The sequence below is a fragment of the Hyperolius riggenbachi genome, chromosome 3 (genome assembly GCF_040937935.1).
Source record: "Hyperolius riggenbachi isolate aHypRig1 chromosome 3, aHypRig1.pri, whole genome shotgun sequence".
NCBI lineage: Eukaryota > Metazoa > Chordata > Amphibia > Anura > Hyperoliidae > Hyperolius > Hyperolius riggenbachi.
In genome coordinates this window covers 469095166-469115799 of record NC_090648.1, presented here as the reverse complement: position 1 = coordinate 469115799, position 20634 = coordinate 469095166, and the positions used below count along the sequence as shown (strand labels likewise).

General features: G+C 46.7%; 1 protein-coding gene across 4 annotated transcripts in view; it reads left to right on the top strand.

Moving 5' to 3' along the window:
* Positions 1–20634, top strand: part of SOX5 (SRY-box transcription factor 5) — a 369889-nt gene that overhangs the window by 81893 nt on the left and 267362 nt on the right. For all 4 annotated transcript variants that reach the window (XM_068277989.1, XM_068277987.1, XM_068277990.1 and 1 more), the window contains one exon: positions 19784–19994. In XM_068277989.1, coding sequence (XP_068134090.1) covers positions 19784–19994 — 211 coding nt within the window. The remainder of the gene's footprint in view (positions 1–19783; positions 19995–20634) is intronic.

Below are 20634 nucleotides of genomic sequence, written 5' to 3'. Positions count from 1 at the left end.
ATGATTGCTCAATTACTGACCAATTTTACCACCTCCATGTAGTAGGGGGGTCAACAGATATTGAATACAGTTAGCAGATTGTGTATGTAAACCCGATTGGACATGGAGATGGTAAAAGTAGGCAGTAATTGGCCAATCTTTATTGAAAGTGTGTACCAGGCTTAAGCTGCAAACAATTTGAACTAAATTTGCATGCAAGCTAGAAAAATCCACATCTCTTATACCATCTGTAGTTACTAAAGCCATACATCAATTTTGATTGACCATCTATTTTAGTATGAGGCCTGGTACTTATCCGTTAGCCGGGCGCATCCTCTAGGTGGCGACAAAACTCCACCAGAGTTACATCTTTCCCTACTATCCATGTCGGCCTGGAGGGGGAATAGTAATTAGCGCCACCTGCCGGATGCGCCCGGCTAACGGATAAGTACCTGAGGCCTAACCAACACATTCTGTTCATAGTGTTCAAAAGCTGTTGGCTCTCATGCTACACTGAGGAGGTAAAATTGGCCAATGTGGCCAATGAAAATTGGATGAGTGTGCACACCCTTTAAGCCTGGTACGGTACACACATTCATCGTTACCACCTCTAGGTAGTATTAGTGTTTATGAACAAATTGTGAAGGTAAGCTCTCATACTAGATGAAAGTGGTAAAATTGGCCACTGATTGGCCATTGGAAATTGGATGTGTGTGGCAGGCTTCACACTGCATAAGTTCCCTGGAGTTGGCAGATTCTCGCATGGGCCACACCATAATTCAGCCCAGGAGTTGGTGCAGCAGATGCTTGTGCAGTCAACCTGGCCTGCAGTTTCTTCGAGGAATGAGATAGAAAGTCTTGGTTGACTAGCTGGTTTTGGGGTTCTTGAAAGAGAGATTTCTGCAAAGATCAGTGAGATTACTGTTTACAAGAGACCTGTCCGCTTGTGTGCCACTGCCTAAGGCAACAGCAGTCACCTGCTGGGGTCCCACAGACATTATCGGTATTATGTTACAGTTTTTTATTGAACAGCCCCTTTGTAGAATTGACAAGCAACGAAGGTTGAAGAGGAACTGTAGTGAACATAACATAATGAATACAATTGCTTTTTTTTAATTTATAGATTATTTAGTCAGTGTTTTCCCATTTTAAAGTCTTTCCTCTCCCTGGTTTACATTATGAAATGTATCACTGGTGGCGACCTCTTTAGTTTTGCCAGGTGATTCGTATGGAATGTTCGTTACTAAGAGTTCTATGCACAGAGGGAGATGTTGCTTGCTGGGCAGTTGCAAAAAAACGTTATTTCCCACAATGCAACGAGGTTCACAGCCAGCTGTCAAGACTATGGTCATAACATATTACTGTGGGAGGGGTTTCACCACAATATCGGCCACATAGAGCCCCCCTGATGATTCGTGCGAGAAAAGGTAAATATTTCTCATGGGAAAGGGGGGGGTATCAGCTACTGATTGGCATAAAGTTCAATCCTGAGCTAAAGTTTCTCTATAAGGTTGGTTTTATGCTGGGATATTAATGACCCCAGTGGTGATCTGTGTAGTTTTGTCTTCTTCTGCTGCCGTTTTCACCATGGAAGTGGACTGGTGTACTGGCCATACCCTATTCAACCTTGAAAAGATTATTTTTTCAATCAACATTTTTATGGATGCCTGCATTGAGAATCTATGGCCCATATCCTGTTAACTTTTCTCTTGAGTTTTTTCCAAGAAGATATTTTCAAATCTTACCAAATAAAAATATCTTCAAACCTCCAAACATGTAAGAAAATACTCAACATAAGTTTATTACTTTTTACGTACTTTAAGTACTTTTTTCAATTGCAAAGTGCTGAAAGCTATTCTTTAAATACGATGGAAAATTATCTCCTGGGAGAAAACTCAGGAATAGAAGTTAATTGGATTAAGGGCCAATGTCTGTCATCAATCATAAGTATATCATCCACTGGTTTGGTTAAGCTTCAAAATGGCGATTCATTTGATCACTCAGTCCAAATGACCATCAAAGCATATCTGTGTAGCTACCAACCTTCAAGAGACTCTGTAACAAAATTTTGAGCCTTATTTCTTCTATCCTATAAGTTCCTATACCTGTTCTAATGTGCTCTGTCTTACTGCAGCCTTTCCTAGTTGCACAGTGGCTGTATTATCTCTGTTATATGATCTAATCTTCTCTCCTCTGTGGGGTCTGTCGGGCTGAGGCAGTCAGGCTGGAATGTGCTGTGCTGCTTGTGATTGGATAGAAGCTATACACACCCTCTCCAAGCTCCGTGCACACTCTCTATGACTCACACACTGAGCTACTCTCAGCCTATTACTTGCTATGTATTTTGTTTGTAAACACTGCATAAAAATGGCAATTACAAGCCAGGATTGCAGCAGGGAGTGGCAGAAACAGCACAGAGGGGCCCAGGAGAACATAATGAATAGAATGGTATGCTTTTTATTGTAAGAATTTTACAGTACAGATTCTCTTTAAGTTGGCCATTAATGATACAATTCTCTCTATCCATCCGATTTGATGGAAACGATCATTCGGGCTCACTAACAATTGGAAAACTGCTATGCAATTTGATAAGATTGATGGAATCGCCTAACCCTGACCTACTCTCACACCAGCCCATTGTCCCCGCCACAAAATGCCTTACTCTAACCCAAACCCCCTCCCCCACCTGACCGATGCCTAACCCTACCTGAACCAGCCCAACCGATGCCTTGCCCAAATTGCCTGGGTCTAGGCCCATCTGGGAAAATCAGCAAGCCAATTACACAAGGGTGACTGTGGGAAATAAAGACCGTAATATTCATTCCATGATTGCAGAGGAGCGAATCGATGGAAAGTAGATATTCATTAAGACCCATACCCATGACACGCTTTCCTGACAATTGTCCCGACGACTGGCGATGCTTTGAGCGATTTCTTCCGTGATCTCGCAAAGTGGGTACATAGGATGCCATGTAGTGTCACGATAACGGCCGTCCTGGTGGATCAGATCTTTTAAGATCTCCGACAACCGCGCGCAAAGTACCACAATCGCTTGACTTTCCATTCGCGCCCGTTGTGTGACATCGCGCATGCCGACCGGAACATGCATTATGGGACATCGTCGTCAGGGAAATGTTGCTGGATCCATCTTCCTCGTCGCTGCGGTGAGTATTCAGCATTAGTCAGTTGGAGGGGAGAGTTTGGGAGGACCTATATCTTCAGCGTCTACTTCTGTACATTCCACCTTACAGGCAGTATTTTGCACGTAAGCAATCTCTTCCTCTTTAATTACATCCGAGTCCCACTTTAATTCCAGCTTGTCCCGTTAACTTAATTCGATCTTAAACCATTCTCATTACGCAAGATTAGCGGGGCGGGCTCCTTGTGGCGGACCGCGCGAGTGGCCCATTGTGGCGGCGCGAGTGGCGCTGCGTCCTGTGTGCTCGCGGCTCTCTCTCTCTCCGCCGCGCTCCATTTTCCTGGTGTGGAGAATAGATTTGCAAGGATTGTGCTAAAGCTGGCTTACCGGCCATATGTACAGTGTGTGGCGGGGTAATTCCTTCACACGTCCTCTCTGCAGAGCGGGCCTTTCTGCGAGAGATAGGCACGCTCGATTCGTCACCAGTTAACGACGCCGCCGTGTGCGGTGATCAGATCTTTGGGGTTTTCTGACGGGTTGCAGGGTGGTAAAGAGTGATATTCTATCCACAAATGAAACGCGCCTTCCACGGATATAATCCCGGGATTTCCACAGACTTTCTGATGATCTGTGCGCACACTGATCTGTCATGAATCAGGCAGCCAACTGGCGGAATATTTCAGCCTGTCACTGCTGATCTGTATCACTCTCCAGAGTATCCAGATAGCTCGTGGTGACCCAGAACCACAAGTAAGGAATAAAGGGCTAAAATAGACCGGGAAGTCCTCTTACTAAAAAGGGATGCTAAATTATGATTCTGCATCCTTAAAACAGAAGGAATTTGCAATAATTCAGCTTTAAGTGAGCAAGTGCGGTTTCCCAGGATGCATCATTCCCAGACATGCAGATTTGCGCTAACGGTGTATCAGGTCTGAGCAGTTATATCTCAGTATTAGAAAACACAACATAGCAGGGGAAAAAAAATTCAACTGCGCATGCACGCAAGAAAAGAGATGACATAGCAGGAGAAGAAGAATCCTACTGTGCATGCGCGTGGACAAAGAATCCTACTGTGCATGTGCACAAGCAAACGCAATGACTTAGCTGGGAAAAAATAGATTCTACTACACATGAGAAAACGTGGGGATGCAGTAAGGGAGAAAGGATCCTACTGCGCATGCACGCAAGAAAACGTGACACAGCAGGGGGAAAAAAGGATCCAACTGCACATGCACGCAAGAAAAGAGAACATAGCAGGGGAAAAATGATCCTACTGTGCATGTGCATGGACAAAGAGACCTAGTGTGCATGCACGCAAGCAAATGCGATGACTTAGTATTGGAAAAAGAATCCTACTGTGCATGCTTGCGAGAAACCGCAATGACGTAGCAGGGGAAATAGGATCCTGCACATGTGCGCGAGGAAACGCAATGACATAGCAGGGGAAATGGGATCCAGCGCATGCGTGCGAGAAAACTCAATTACATAGCAGTGGAAAAAGGATCCAATTTCGCATGTGCGTGAAAACGCAATTGCATAGCAGCGTGATTGGCAGCAGAGAGTGTCGTTACATAATGGCTTTCCTGGGGATTTTCACCTCCAGCATTAGCGTGTTGGCATCACATGGATTCATCTGCCCATCACACATGTGAGATGAATTGAGGAATACCAGAGCCAGGCGGTGAAATGGAAGCACATGACTGCGCCGAGTGTTTGCCCTCCACCCGCCTTGTAGGCTTTGCGGTTTCCATTCCTCATAAACTTTCCCATTGTTTGCTTCTTGTTTTTAGAGATTTATGCTTTGCAAACAAGCCTGCATTGTCAGCGTCAGCTGCCAGGTCACATGTTAATTATTCCCTGTTTCCGCCTCTCGGATGGGAAGATTGGAGGGTGGGGGGGCTGCAAGGGTGGGGGGCTGCACTGAGCACACACTTAATTTCTCCCCCAAATCTGCACAAAACAGCCTCCGGTTACACACTGCGCTCTGCTGCTTGCGCCGCTTGCCTGGCTTCGAGCGAACGTCCGCCCTCCGGGGCTGCCTTCGTTGCTGAACAAATGACTGCCCATCCCGTGAAGGGGAAAAACACAGTTATTAGATTGTAGTTCAGAAACCGACTATTTGTTCTTTCTTACTGAATCCTAATTGTTACTCACTATGGTTCCTGTACTAAAGCTTAGGAGTCAGTACTCCATTCACTATTCATTTTGCTGGAGAGGGGAAGCTTACGTCTTTTTTTTTTTTCCATCTTTCGGAGGACTCTGGTGGAGGTATATGGAGGCTGCCATATTTATTTCCTTTTAAAGAGACACTGAAGCGAAAAAAAAAATATGATATAATGATTTGTATGTGTAGTACACCTAAGAAATAAAACATTAGGAGCAGAAACATAAGCCTAATATTGTTTCCAGTACAGGAAGAGTTAAAAAAAACTCCAGCTGTTATCGATGCAAAGGATCCATTGAGCTCCAAGACTTTCAAAGTCACAGAGAGCTCTGTCTTCTGAAGCTTATTATCTCAAGTGTCAGTCACTATTGTTTTTTCTTCTGCAGAGGACAGGTCAATAGTTCACTGGGCTGCTCATTAAAATCATTTAGAATGCTGAGTAGTGTGCGAACTGCAAATATTAGAGAATGATGCAATGTTATAAAAAACACTATACAGTATAACTGAAAATAAAAATATTAGACTATTTTCTTGGCCACTAATGTTCTAGTAATTATCCGTACTACACAACCAATGCATTATGTCATAATTTTTTTTCCGCTTCAGTGTCTCTTTAAACAATACCAGTTGCCTGGCAGCACTGCTGATCTCTTTAGCTGCATTAATGTCTGAATAACACACCAGCAACAAGCAATCAGCTAATCTCATCAGATCCGACAATAATGTCAGAAACACCTGATCTGCTGTATACTTGATCGGGGTCTATGTCTAAAAGTATTAGAGACAAAGGATCAGCAGGATAGCAAGGCAACTGGTATTGCTTAAAAAGAAAATGAGTATTGCAACCTCAACATACCTCTTGCTACAGTTGACCTTTAAGTTACCGGCTTTGCACACTTACCGTACCCGTTACCAGGGGAACCCACATCCCATCCGCTGCTGGGTTCTTTTATTCTTTGGGTCTCCCAAGTGGTGAGATTCATGTACCCTTCCATTACCAGCTCTGCATGCCTGCTGGACCCAGTACCAGATAATGATTTTATCTCCTGGGGACCGGGAAATATATCAGAGCTATAAAAATGTATAATAATAATAATGGGACATAGTTATTTGGGTTGAAAAAAGACATATGTCCATCGAGTTCATCCAGAAAACAAATTACAACACCATCCTGCTCCCTCATATATCCATGTTGATCTAGAAGAAGGTGAAAAACCCTTACAAGGCATGGTCCAATTAGCCCCAAAAGGGAAAAAATTCCTTCCCGACTCCAGATGGCAATCAGATAAATTCCCTGGATCCCTGGGACTGCAGTGAGGACATTAGATGCGTATTTTCCTCATGGTGGTTTGTGGCATGCCTCTGCTTCTATCACTCTGGCAGATGCTATGCATTGAGCCGACATATTGTGACGTGGTTTGGAGGCATTGTCTATCGCCGTGTGACATCTCGCTAAATCAAGATGACCGTTTCATTGAGTACGGATCCCCGCGTTCTCCTGTCCTCTGGCATCGCTGCCAGTGCCACGCTTTGTTCAGACTCTCTTGGGGCATTATCGCTTTTACAGTGTTTCCTGCAGTAGTTATTTTGTCATCCTGGCTACAGGTTGCCTATTTTATGTTACGTAAGCAAATATGATTGTAAATAGCAATAAGACTGGTGCAGCCGGTTCGCAGGGCCGAAATAAAATATTTGGATACTTTTCCGTTAGCCGGGCGCATCCACTAGGTGGTGTTAATTACTATTCCCCCTCCAGGCCGCCATGGATAGTAGGGAAAGATGTAATTCTGGTGGAGTTTTATCGCCACCTAGTGGATGCGCCCAGCTAACGGAAAAGTACCAATATTTGTTATAAGGTAAGTCTGGTTGGCGAAGTCACTCTTGGGCTTTCAATTGTTTAATTTGGCTTGTTCAGCACCCTAAGACTCTCAAGAACGGCGACCCTTGCCTATGACTCTTGGCCTAAAAGGTTTGGACACCCTTGTTCTAGGGGGACAAAAAACTGTGCCAACTGAGTTGTCTTGAATGGTACATGTAGCGCCCAACACCTGACAACGGGCTCTACCACAACATTTACAAGACCGACGCAAACTGCTGTCACCGTCATGTAAAAACTACCCCATTCATTTGAATGGAACTCCAGTAGATCCCTTTTACCGCCCGTTTGAACAAGCTTTCCATAGCATATTCAACAATCACTGATACATCAGTTCTGGGTGGAGCGAACCTTGCATCCAAGCTTTCCTTCCGGTGCTTGTTGTTGCTCTTCTCCAACTGGCAGAACCCTTTTACCTTTTATTCAATTACATTTTTCTACAGTGTTTTCTCTTAGATCATGTTTCATCGTCTGTTAAAAATAACTTTTTCCAGCACTTGGCTATTGAAAAAGTACCAAAAAGTAGATGAAAAGTACTGTCGATATTATTCTGTTTATTCTACATATTATTTTTTTGCTTTCTGGTGACTTAAAGGCATTGGGCAGATATTGATAAGGTGTGAAAATATAGCCTAGGAGAAAATTTGGGAGAAAAAGCAAGTTGAATAATGGCCCTTATTCAATTCATTTTTCAAGTCGTCTTCTGCTTGGTAGGCGGAGCTCCGTTCTGCCTTCAGTCTCCGAGCGGCGATCGCCGCTCGGAGACTGTTAGACGGCGATACCGCCGTCTAATAACTGTGTACATCGTGGTGATCTCCCGCAGCACTGTACTGGGGACACTAGAGAGCGATCAGCTCTCATAGGCAGAAGCCTATGACAGCTGATCGCCAGGATTGGCTGGCTGGGGGGAGGGAGGGGTTTAAAAAGAATAGTTAAAAACAAAACAAAATAAAGAGGCAAATATTTATTAAAAAAAAACCACTAGGGGGGCGATCAGACCCCACCAACAGAGAGCTCTGTTGGTGGGGAGAAAAGGAGGGGGGAATGACTTGTGTGCTGAGTCCTGCAGCCCTGCTGCTGTGGCCAATTTCTACACAAATGGCCTGGTCTTTAGGGGGGTTTAGCACTGTGGTCCTCAAGTGGTTAAACTACCACCAAGCAAACCAACAACTCAAAATAATTTTGGCAGTACTTTTTCTCCTACTCTTCTGGTACTTTTTCCATTGTAAAGTATTAAAAAGTTATTTTAAATCGAAGATGATAAATGATCTCCTAGGAGAAAACACAGGCGAAAAAGTGAATTGCAGATGGCCCCTTGTCATAAAATGCCTTTTAAACCAATAGCAAGCAAGACAATACTCAAAATACATAGTTCTTTTTTCACCGTTTGGGTACTTTTTCAATTGTAGAATGCTAAAAACGTATTGAAGAGAAGATGAAAATTCTCTCCCAGGAGGAAACTCAAGAGAAACACCCCTCCCCTCCCTCTCAGCTCTGGGTGCTAAACAGAGATTTCTGGTATTTCAGTTAACAATATTTAGACTGCATTTAGAGTGCCTAAATGAAGGTTTAACTTCTGTCTGGAGATATCCCAATAGCTGGGTAGCCAGGGCTTCTTAGGTGTGGCCCAGCATATTTTGAGTTTTGCTCTTATTGCTGAATGGAACAGTCTCCTACTTTTTCCTAACTGGCTGCTTTTCCTAACTGGCTGCTTATATTCACCGTTCGTTTCTCCACACCTGGTTTACTAAAGGTGGCCATAAGCTGACTATTCATGTCTTCGGACAGTAGACTCCAATCTATCCGATCAACAAACTTCTGAATGAGTTTGGACAGTTTACCAGCTGGAAGGGTGAGTGGTAGTCATGGGAAAGATGCTGCTAAGCAGGTGGGGAAAAAAACACTACAGTATAGCATACTGCTTCCTGTTACTAGCAGAGAAGCAGGGCTGTGGAGTCGGTACAAAAATCATCTGACTGGGACTCCTCATTTTTTAAGCCTCAGACTCTGATTCCAGGTACCCAAAAATGCTCCAAATCCGACTTCTCAACTCCGACTCAACAGCCTCGGCAGGGCTATGAAGTGGGTACAAAAATCATCCAACTCTGATTCCACAGTTTGAATAGTAACTTTATAAAGAAATGACTCGAGTCCTGCTTTGTGTGTGGGAAGAGTGTACTGAGTCTGAGTACTATCATAGCCTACATTAATTTATTTTGCCATTTCCCAAACCAAGTCTGCTAAGTAGGTATACACAAAACCTTACCAGGCCAGATGCCCCTGACCAGCCCAAACTTTCTGGATCCAGTAAACAAACCCTTCCTATAATTGTTATAAGGGGTGTGTAGATACTTTATGAAAATACATTTATATGTACAACCTGGGCCTTACAAGTCTGAATATTGTCCTAGAAATCCAGAAGGCCAAACCTAAAACAATTACCACAGAAATTACACCTTCCATATCCTTGGTATGATAATCATCAGCGGCCATTTAGGTTTTGACCAGAACTGGCAGTTGTGTATAAGAAGCCCATAAAGCAATGTGCTAAGAATAGTTCTGTGGTGCCCCTCCTGCAGGCATCACCCCAAGCATCTGCCTGGTATTCCTAAACCTAAAAGCGGGGGTCAGGGGTCTTTTCTGCCACCATTTAATAAAAATAAAAATATGGAAGATTTGTGGAATTGATTTTTCATAGGCTATCCCCAGCAGTGAAGTCCACCGTCTTTCACAGGTCTACTTTGCTTCTCATTACCAGGTCGCTCTTCACGGGTCTGTGTTGGAGGGGTTAAGGGCTCTTTCACACTACAGGCAGCGGTAAAAGGCTAAAACGCTGCATTTTGGCTGCAGGCGTTTTGAAGGCATTTTAACGCCAATACATTACTATCAATTGTAATGAGAAACGCCGCGGTCAGCCCTAAAAAAGCTCCTGGGAGCTTCAAAACGCAACGCTCCAAAACGCAGCGTTATGTGTGAAAGGTAAAATAAAAGTCTATGGACTATCATTTTACGATGGAACACGCCAACTATGGCCGTGGCGTTAAAACGCCAAAAAATCCCTCTAGTGTGAAAGAGCCCTAAGCATAATTGCTAAGCATAACCAATAAAGCCATTTTTGATCACCCCCCCCCCCCCCCCTCCAAAAATACCCCCAAACCCTCAGATCTTCGCGAACCTCCGTGCGTTCGCCGGCGCTGTCAGGGTGGCGGATTGAGAATTTCCGAGCCGGTGGAGAGGAGCGCGCAGATCAATGGATTATCCGAATACTAAACATCTCCCACCCGGGGAGGGCGGACGGCCCTGGCGGCGAGCGTAAGATGCTAATGTTCCTATAGCTTACAGTGCGACCCCGCGCACAGCCTGCCCGGTGCGGGGAGAGGCGAGAGATTTACATAAGAGAACTCAGGGGCTTTGTCACGGCAATTGTATAAAGTGATATACAGCGCAGATCGAGTGGAGCATGTCCCTAGGTAGACGGCGGCTTACAGAGTCTCCAAGCAGAGATTACTGTTTTATCTTGTCATACTAAATTAACGTGGCAGCGCACTGCTAAACACTCCTGACCTCTTCATCTGCCGAAATTGCAGCCTCGAGCGAAGATGGTATTTAAGACGCTCTATCTGCTTCCTCTATTCTCTTCCCTCTGTTTTTTTTTTCCTTTTCTTAATCTCTCTTTTTTCCCTTGCCAGTTAATTAATATGTATGTGGGTGATTACACGTGCTCGGGGGGCCGTGCGCTGGGGGTGAATTATCCGAGGTGCCCGTCTTATCGAATAAAACTGATTCCGACAGACAGTTTGACAAGATACAATAAATGATTAATTCGACCGCTGTTTGGGTCTTGTCTTCCCCTTCCCTCGTTTTCTTTGTGGGGACATTGCGTGTCTCTCGGAGTGACGATGCTACGAGAGGAGCGCGGCGATCGGGGCGCTTGTCAGGAGGTAACCTGGAGGAAACCGTCTAAACCAATTTTTACTCAAGTTTGATAGATTTACTCTGGCATGTTTCAGACATTTGGCGGTTCAGAGGGATTTTGTCAATCCTTCAGTTGTAGCCATATACGTTTTGCAATTCTTTAGTTCAATTTTATTTAGGACATAGGATACTTAAGAGTTATAAGTTGGCCGTACACAATTAGATTTCTTTTAACAGATTAAAAATTAGATTTGACATAAACCTCAAATCTAATGAATATCTATTGAAACTACAGGTAGTCTCTGGTTACTAAACGAGATGGGGTCTGTAAGTTAGTTCTTAACCTGAATCTGTCCATAGGTTGAAACTTTGTGCTACCCGTTTACTGTACCTCCTCTATGCTTCCCTGTGCCTCCAGTGTCCTCATCCGTGTCACCTCTGTCCCCCTGTGCCTTCAGTGTCCCCTTTGTCCCCCCATTGTGTCACCTCTGTTATCCCACTGTCACCTCTGTCCCCCTGTGCCTTCAGTGTCCGATCTCTGTGCCACCTCTGCCCCCCCCCCCCCACACACACACACACACTTTGTCAGCTCTGTGCCCCTGTGCCTTCAATGCCCCCTCTGGTCCCCCACTGTGTCACCTCTCTCCCCTGTGCCTCCAGTGTCACCTCTGTACCTTCATTGTCACCTCTGTCCCCCCACTGCGTCACCTCTGTCCCCCTGTGCCTTCAGTGCCCCCCCCCCCCCCCCTCTGGGCCACCTCTGGACCCCCCCCCCCCCCACCCCACACACACACTGTCAGCTCTGTTCCCTTGTGCCTTCAGTGTTCCCTCAGTGTGTCACCTCTGTCCCCTTTGTCCTCAACATATCGCGGCAAAATGTAATTTTACCGGCCTAAATAAAATTTTTCTTTGATTTTTTTTTCTTTTATATAGATTTTTTTTTTTTTTTTTTTTTTTTTTACAAAACTACGTTTTTTTTTTTTTTTTTAGGCTTTTTTCTTCACTTCTTTCCACCAAATCAAATGCCACATTTTCAGTCCGTTTGTATTAGCAGGTCCTTTGTAAGTCGGGGGTTCATAAGTCAGGGACTACATGTTTGGCAATTTTTATATTTAAACTGAAATATTTGAACATGCTGGTCCTTCGTGTGCTCAAGCTGCTGGGAGCGCTGTGGCCATCAGCAGGGTATGGTTGAGGTTCTCTGTAACTTGGTGATATCGATATCAGACAAAATATCTGCTTACATTTTTTTGGGAATATCTAAAATTGGCCAATTTTTTGCCCAGTGGTCCCAAAACCCGAATCCATTATGATCCAAACTGATTCAAACAGGGATTGATTCGGTTCATACACTGCAGTATAATTTTCAATGGGTTGCAAAAGGGAATCCACTGAAAAATCAATCCAACCGCCACACCAGGTGTGCTGACTACTCCCCCAAGAATGAAACTAATGTTATTTAATGCTTGATTGACAATCCACAGGCCGTAGATTGGATGGGCTTGTGTGACCCTCATTTACCTTATATACTCGTGTATAAGCCTAATTTTCCAACACAAAAAAAAAATATGCTGAAAAGTTACCCCCTCGGCTTGTATGCCGGTCAATGGAGCAGAGCGAATGGTGGAGCAGGTTTTGTTACTGGCAGAGGAGCGTAAGGATCATGCACAAGATATCCTGCTCTTGTCAGCTGGCTTCCTGTTGTGTCCGTGCCCCTCATCCCCTGTAACATGGTGTGCATAGTGCGCTGCTCAAGACTGCCTGTGTCCCCTGGCTTGTGGAGCGGAGTGTGCAAGCAACGTGTCAGTGGTGCAGTGATTGGGTATTCTTCCTGTGTGGCAATCATTGTCTCATATCAGTCACACTATCTAGTGGCATCTTGAGACAGCTGTATCATCCTTGGGGCACATCTGCCTATGGGGAGGGGGTTGACTTGTACTGGCGGAACATCTAGCTACTGGGGAGGGGGAAAGTGGGTACTTGTCTGGTTGATCCTCCACACCTCCCCGGCTGACCAGCTAGCCAGTGGTTTGGCTTTACTTTGTTGTGGTGATACGATCCCGAGTTTCCTGATCGATCACTGAACCACACACAAGCCAATCAGCGAGATTTTGTATGTTTTAAAGTGCAAGGTATCCTTAGAGGGAACCGGAAGATAGTTACTCCCCGCTCCATGAAACACTGTATGGAATGGGGGGATGAACAAGGACCCTGCCTGTCTCTCTTTTTCCTAGTTTGTTTGGTACACACATATTACTTTTAATAAGGCTATTTAGTACCCTAGTGGACCTAGTGTTTGGGAAAAGTGGGTACCTCGGCTTATACATGGGTCGGCTTATATGCGAATATACTGTATATGGTACCTTTGTTGAAAATCTTTGGGGGGCGCGAGCGGAAACAGAGGACAGGACCGCGTGGGAAATTCTCTCTTCTTAGGTAAGTATTTCCTTTGCCTTGGGTATATGTTTAGCTAAATGTAAACTGAAGCTCCGCCTTCCCCAGGCCCTGGCCTGCAGAATCGTGTTGCATGTGAGGAGAACTAATTCACAGCTTCACAATATTGCAGAATATCGCATGCTTTTGCTTTTTTCATGCGTTTTTGTGGAGCTAAAGTCTTGCACAGCAGATGGAAAACATTAAGAAATGCACCCTGTATGTATTTAGAGAGTTTAGCCTGTCTACTACGCCCTCATCTGTTGTAATTTGATCCCTCAGCTGTGTCAGGAATCTCAGCAGTCATGGCAGGGCAGCTAATTGGTAAACAGGATGTTAACCCTTTGTCTGCTTTCATGAAAGCAGGAAGTAGACACACTGCAGATTGCAGAATTTGTATCAACTGTAACAAAGAAATGTGTTTCTTTAAAGGTAATTATGTTGGTGCTTATCTTTTCTGGCAGAGAGGAAGTTCTGAGTTCAGGTCCTGGGAAAGCAGCTAATTTGTAAAAACAGAGTGTTAACCCTATGCCTGCTTCCATGATAGCAGGAAGTAGACATACTGCAGATTTATTGCAGGATTTGTATCAGCTGTAACAAAGAAATGATTCTCTTTAATGGGTAACAAAAAACAAAACTAAACAAAAAATAAAAACCGCTACACAACAACGCTCCAAAAATCGCTAGGCATGCTTCGAAAATAGCTGGGCACATGCCTAAAATTGCCTTAGAAAACACTTCATAAAGCGCTAAGCGTTTGCATTTACAGCAGCAAATGGCCAGGAAGCCAAAATACACATCGCTGATCTTCATAAAATAGCTGTATACTGATTTGGTTTTTCTATTCTGATCTCCACCTCTATGACAGCGGCGTTCCCCTTTAACCATGGAGCCAGCATTGTTTATCTCTGCTGTACGGAGCCGGTCGTCGCTCCACGCTGATCGATCCTCTGCCCCGGCGGAATGCGCGGCGTTGTCGTCCAAACACGAGTCCCGTTGCGAATGGCGAGGAGGAAAATCTATGAAATTAATTAGGAAAGCAGGAGTATGACTCTTATAAGTCGGTCCCCCGCGTCCGCCCGTCTCGGCGGGTCAGAGCAGCGTAAGTGCTCAATGGGAGCTTTTTAATTATCATTCCCCGTTTGATGTGATTCGGCTTAATGAATGGATTCGCCGAGGATGGCGCTCTCGTGCTGCGGGAGAATGATACCTGCCTGATAACTCATCATCTCATTTACATTTAAAGGGTCACGCCATTCAAAGCTGATCTTTCAGTGGCGGAGAGTTAAACCTCCTAATGGTTTCTTTCATCTGTTGGGGGCTCTGGTGGGGAGATCTCTGCGCTCCTGTGTTCTCAGCTCTGCATATCTGCCAGACCCAACAGGGCCCCCCCCCATCCCCCATAGCTGGGTTCTTCTGTCTTCCTGCCCTGGGATCTCTGCGCTCCTGTGTTCCCAACTCTGCATATCTGCCAGACCCAACAGGGGCTCCCTACCCCCTCCCCCAGCTGGTTTCTTCTTTCTTCCTGTGCTGGGATCTCTGCGCTCCTGTGTTCCCAACTCTGCATACCTGCCGCACCCAATAACAGGGGCTCCCTAATCCCCCCAGCCCCCCCCCCTCCCCCTCCCAGCTGGTTTCTTCTTTCTTCCTGCACTGGGATCTCTGCGCTCCTGTGTTCCCAACTCTGCATACCTGCCGCACCCAATAACTGGGGCTCCCTAATCCCCCCCCCCCCCTCCCAGCTGGTTTCTTCTTTCTTCCTGCACTGGGATCTCTGCGCTCCTGTGTTCCCAACTCTGCATATCTGCCAGACCCAACAGGGGCTCCCCCCCCCATAGCTGGGTTCTTCTGTCTTCCTGCACTGGGATCTCTGCGCTCCTGTGTTCCCAACTCTGCATATCTGCCAGAACCAACAGGGCCCCCCCCCTCCCCCCATAGCTGGGTTCTTCTGTCTTCCTGCGCTGGGATCTCTGCGCTCCTGTGTTCCCAACTCTGCATACCTGCCGCACCCAATAACAGGGGCTCCCTAATCCCCCCAGCCCCCCCTCCCAGCTGGTTTCTTTTTTCTTCTTGCACTGGGATCTCTGTACTCCTGTGTTCCCAGCTCTGCATATCTGCCGTACCCAATAACAGTGGCTCCCTAATCCCCCCAGCCCCCCCCCCTCCCAGCTAGTTTCTTCTGTCTTCCTGTCCTGGGATCTCTGTGCTTGTGTGTTCCCAGCTCTGCTAACCTGCAGGATCCAATAACAGGGGCTCCCTACCCCCCTGCTAGTTTCTTCTGTCTTCCTGCACTGGGATCTCAGTGCTCCTGCGTTCCCAGCTCTGCTAGCCTGCAGGACCCAATAACAGGGGCTCACCCCCTCCCCCTCCCCCTGCTAGTTACTTCTGTCTTCCTGTGCTTAGATCTCAGTGCTCCTGCGTTCCCAGCTCTGCTAGCCTGCAGGACCCAATAACAGGGGCTCACACCCCCCCCCCCCCCCGCTAGTTACTTCTGTCTTCCTGTGCTTAGATCTCTGTACTCCTGCATTCCCAGCTTTGCTTACCTGCCGTACCCATTACCAGGGGCTACTTGCATTGTTTAAAAGGAGATAAATATGGCAGCCTCCATATGCCTTTCAGTTCAGGGGTATTTTGGTATTTTAAAGGAAATCTGACGTGAATTTAAAATAGCATCCCTATGGATAGTGGAGGCTATGGCTCCTATAGAGCCTTCCCCTTCCTCTCACGGCCCCCTCATTCCAGCGCTGGCTCCCCCGGTCAAATCTGCCACCACAGGAGGGTTCAAAAGGCTTTGAGAGCCCAGGTGCTCCCGAAGACGGCGGCTCTGTACTGCGCAAGTGTGCGAATGCACGAGAGACTACGCTTACACATGCGCAGTACAGAGCGGCCGGTCTTTGGGGGCACTCGCTCTCCTGAAGCCTCGCAGAGTCTCACAGAGCAGCATTCCACCAATTGGCTGAACACCTCTAACAGGGTAGCCAGCCCTGGGACCAGGGGGCCGTGAGACGAACCAGTAGGCTCTATAGCAGGGCTTTTCAACCTGTGGTACGCGTACCACCAGTGGTACTTTGCTGTTGGCCAGGTGGTACATTCCAAGTTTGTCTGCTACTTAATTGCCCACCTGCCGCTTGTCCTGGTCCCGCCCTGCCTCCACAAAGTTTGGCTACCCCTCACTTGCTCCTATGCCTCCCCACCAATGCCTCCTGCTATTCCCCTACCATATGCCCCCCCTCTTTCTTATAGTGTACCTGTAAGAAAAAAGTGCCCCGGGAGGAGGACGCCTCTTGATCCTGAAGAGGCTTCCCCCTTCCTCCTCAGTAGAGGGGATCCAGCGCTGGAACCCCTCAAAGATCTCCTTGTTGGTGTGAGTGTATGCGTGGTTGCGGCGGCTCTCTCCGCTCGGGCTCCTCTGGAAACAGCCGAGCCTAATCTGGTCAGATCTATTGTGCTGGCACACTGGTGGTACTTCACATTTTTCAGGTGATAAAAGTGGTACAGTGAGTGAAAACATTGAAAAGCCCTGCTCTATAGGACCCAGAGCTTTCCCCCTCCATTGGTGAGTACCGTATTTTTCAGACTATAAGACAGACGCACCCAGGTTTAGAGGACAAAAACCAAAGGAAAAAATACATATACTAATCCTGGTGCGTCCATGGTGAAGGGGCATATTGTGGATTATGCCCCCTTGTACCTCTTGTGTCTCCCTGTGTCCTTCTCTGACCCTCTTGTGTCCACCTCTATGCCCCTTTGTCCTCCGTTTGCCCCCCTGCGTCCTCCTCTGCATGGGCACAGTACAGGGAGTTCCCAGCATTGCGGTGGGTTGGAGGTTCGTATTGGCAGGCGTTCACAAGTCAGGAACTCCCTGCATTTGGATTACAAGACGCAGTGACTCCCCCCCCCCCCCCCCCCCCCCCCCCCACACACACACACACACACACACACACTTTTGGGGGAGAAAAAGAGTCTTCTAGTCCAAAAAAATGCATCATGTTTTTTGTTTTTTTATTTTAAATTCACTTCAGATTTGCTTTAAAGTGAAACTGAGGTGAGAGTTATATGGAGGCTACAATATTTATTTCCTTTTAAGCAATACCAGTTGCCTGGCTATCCTGCTGACCCTCTACCTCTAATACTTTTAGCCATAGACCCTGAACAAGCATAGGCAGATCAGTTGTTTCTGATATTATTGTCAGATCTGACAAGTTTAGCTGCATTGCTTATTTCTGGTGTGATTATGACTCTACTGCAGCCAAATAAATCAGCAGGGCTGCCAGGCAACTGGTATTGTTTAACAAAAGAAATATGTCAGCCTCCATATACCTCTCATTACAGTTGTCCTTTAAATTCACTTCAGATTTGCTTTAAGCCCAACTTTTTTGGGGGCATGAAAAAGGAAATGGGGCCCCCGAGAATAAATCCTACTGGAAAGTGATGTCCTTACCTGAACCTAAATCCAGGACACCCGAGCTGCAAGGCCCAAAGCACTAATAACCAGTTAGCCATTGTGTTGCCCTGAATCGGTTGCTATGCGGCGCGCCCCGATGTGGCCTCAGTACGGCTGTGGATCTCGTTGAGGTGACTTGTCGTGCTCTGATTCCCCCTCGCAGGTCTCCGGCAGCAGACACGGCCGGCTGGCTGAGTATCTGGAGCAGCTCACTTGTTACTGAGATTACCCGCGACGCCCCCGCGTACGGCCACACTTGTCATTTGTCACTTCGCCGAAATGGGTGATTTGTATACCTGAGTCTGCCAGCCCTCCTCTCCAACGCCCCCCCCCCCCCCTCGCCTGCCTTGGTTGTCGCTTCTTATTAGATACGGCTAAACAACGCAGTCACAGCGCTGCCACTTACCGTGAAGCCCGACAGAGGGGACACGTAGCTGAGCGTCAGCTGCATCCTTCCTGCTCATTCATTTCATTTACATCTTGGAGATGAGCACCCCGGCTGGGGAGAGCAGAGGAGTCTGGATTCATTCCACTGTGTTCATCCCTCAATACAGCAGCACCATCCGCCAGATGTGAGCCACCTGAAGCTGAGGCTTCTGGGTCATCCCTTCTTGTGGTAGAGGAGCCTAAATTCTATTATCGGGCATAGAATTATACAGTTGCATAGCTCCCAACGGGACAGTCCCTCTTTGGAAACCTTAGGTTGTTTTGCCTTCTTAAAACGGAAGGAATTTAAAATTCAGCTTTAAAGTGACCTTTAAGCCAAAAAAAAAAGTTTTACTTACCTGGGGCTTCCAATAGCCCCCTGCAGCTGTCCGGTGCCCTCGCCGTGTCCCTCCGATCCTCCTGTCCCCGCCGTCAGCCACTTCCGGTTTCGCCGTCAGCCCCCGACAGACTGGGAACGCGAGTGATTCTTCGCGTTCCCAGCCACAATAGCGCCCTCTATGCTGCTATAGCAAGCATATAGCAGCATAGAGGGAGCTATTGTGGCTGGGAACGCGAAGAATCACTTGCGTTCCCAGTCTGTCGGGGGCAGGCGGCGAAACCGGAAGTGGCTGCCGGCGGGGACAGGAGGATCGGAGGGACATGGCGAGGGCACCGGACAGCTGCAGGGGGCTATTGGAAGCCCCAGGTGAGTAAAACTTTTTTTTTTTTTTTTTTTGCTTAAGGGTCACTTTAAGTAAACATCTGTGGTTACCCACAATGTACCGCTACTACAGGCTAGCATCCAGAACCACTGGTGTCTAGCAAGCCTATAGCTTTAAATTTTACAGAGCCACATCAACCCCACATGCAGACAGCCTGTTTCAGGCTGTTGGTCCTCATCAGTGCATGGCACTGGCCCAAGCCCTATCTGGGTGGAGGGCAGGTGTTTATCTTAATCTTATTTATTAGCGCCTGTACACCTTCCTGTGTTAGGAACATAAATCTGGGCATCCTAAATAATTTACTGCATCCTTCTATTTGTCACTACAGTGTATTTCTTTAAAGGGAACCTAAACTGAGAAGAATCTGGATTTTTCCTTTAAAAATAATACCAGCTGCCTGACTCTCCTGCTGATCCTGTTTCTCTAATACTTTTAGCCACAGTCCCTGAACAAGCATGCAGATCAGGTGCTCTGACTGAAGTCAGACTGGATTAGCTGCATGCTTGTTTCAGGTGTGTGATTCAGCCACTACTGCAGCAAAAGAGATCATCAGTATTGCCAAGCAACTGGTATTGTTTAAAAGGAAACATCCGTATCCCTCTTAGTTAAGGTTCCCATTAATGAAGAAGTGTTTCGGTTGAGTTTTCTTAGCTAACGTAACGGACGTCTCCATCTTGTTTTGCAGGATATTGATGGCAATAAAGTTGTCTCTTCGTTTGCCCCGCACAACTCAGCTACCTCACCCATGAAAGCCGACGAAGGTGGGCGGCAAAGTGGAGAATCTCTGACGAATGCAGCTCTGGGGACGCCCGAAAGACGCAAAGGTAGCCTAGCCGACGTGGTGGACACACTGAAACAGAGGAAGATGGAGGAGCTGATCAAAAGTGAGCCAGAAGGTAAGCGCCACGCCCGAGCTTCTCTGTAATCGCACAGGATATAAACTGTGCTCACCATGTGTGTTCCTCCCTGTGTGCTGGGGGACTGATGAACTATTGATGACGTTGCGCCTTTAAAGGGGACCTGTTATTATTAGGCATTTGTATACTGCTGACATCTTCAGCAGCGCAAGATGTCACGCAAACTGTCCCTCAAAGTAATTCACCATCTAATGTCCCTACCACAGTCGCAGTCTAATATATCTCTTATCATAGTCTAGAAATGAAGCCAGTTAGCTTTCTAGAATGTTTTTGGCTAAAGTTCTGCCCTCTTAACCATTGTGCTGTTCTTATGGCAACGGTCACCTGATGCAGCCAAGGCCCTAATTCTTCCAGTGCTTGAATGTGTTTAAAGTGTCTTAAAATGGCCTTAAAGTGAGCCTGAAGCCTATTTAAAATAAAAAAACAGATACTTGCCTAAGGAACGGGAAGACTCTGGGTCCTATGTAGCCATCCCGCTTCTCTCACGGTCCCTGCGTTCCAGCGCTGGCTCCCCCGTTAGGTTGGAGACTGATGTCCGATGGGTCGGAGACTACTCTCGGGTGGCTTTGGAAGTCTACAGTAGCCCAAGTGCTCCCGAAGACAAGCGGCTCCGTAGTGC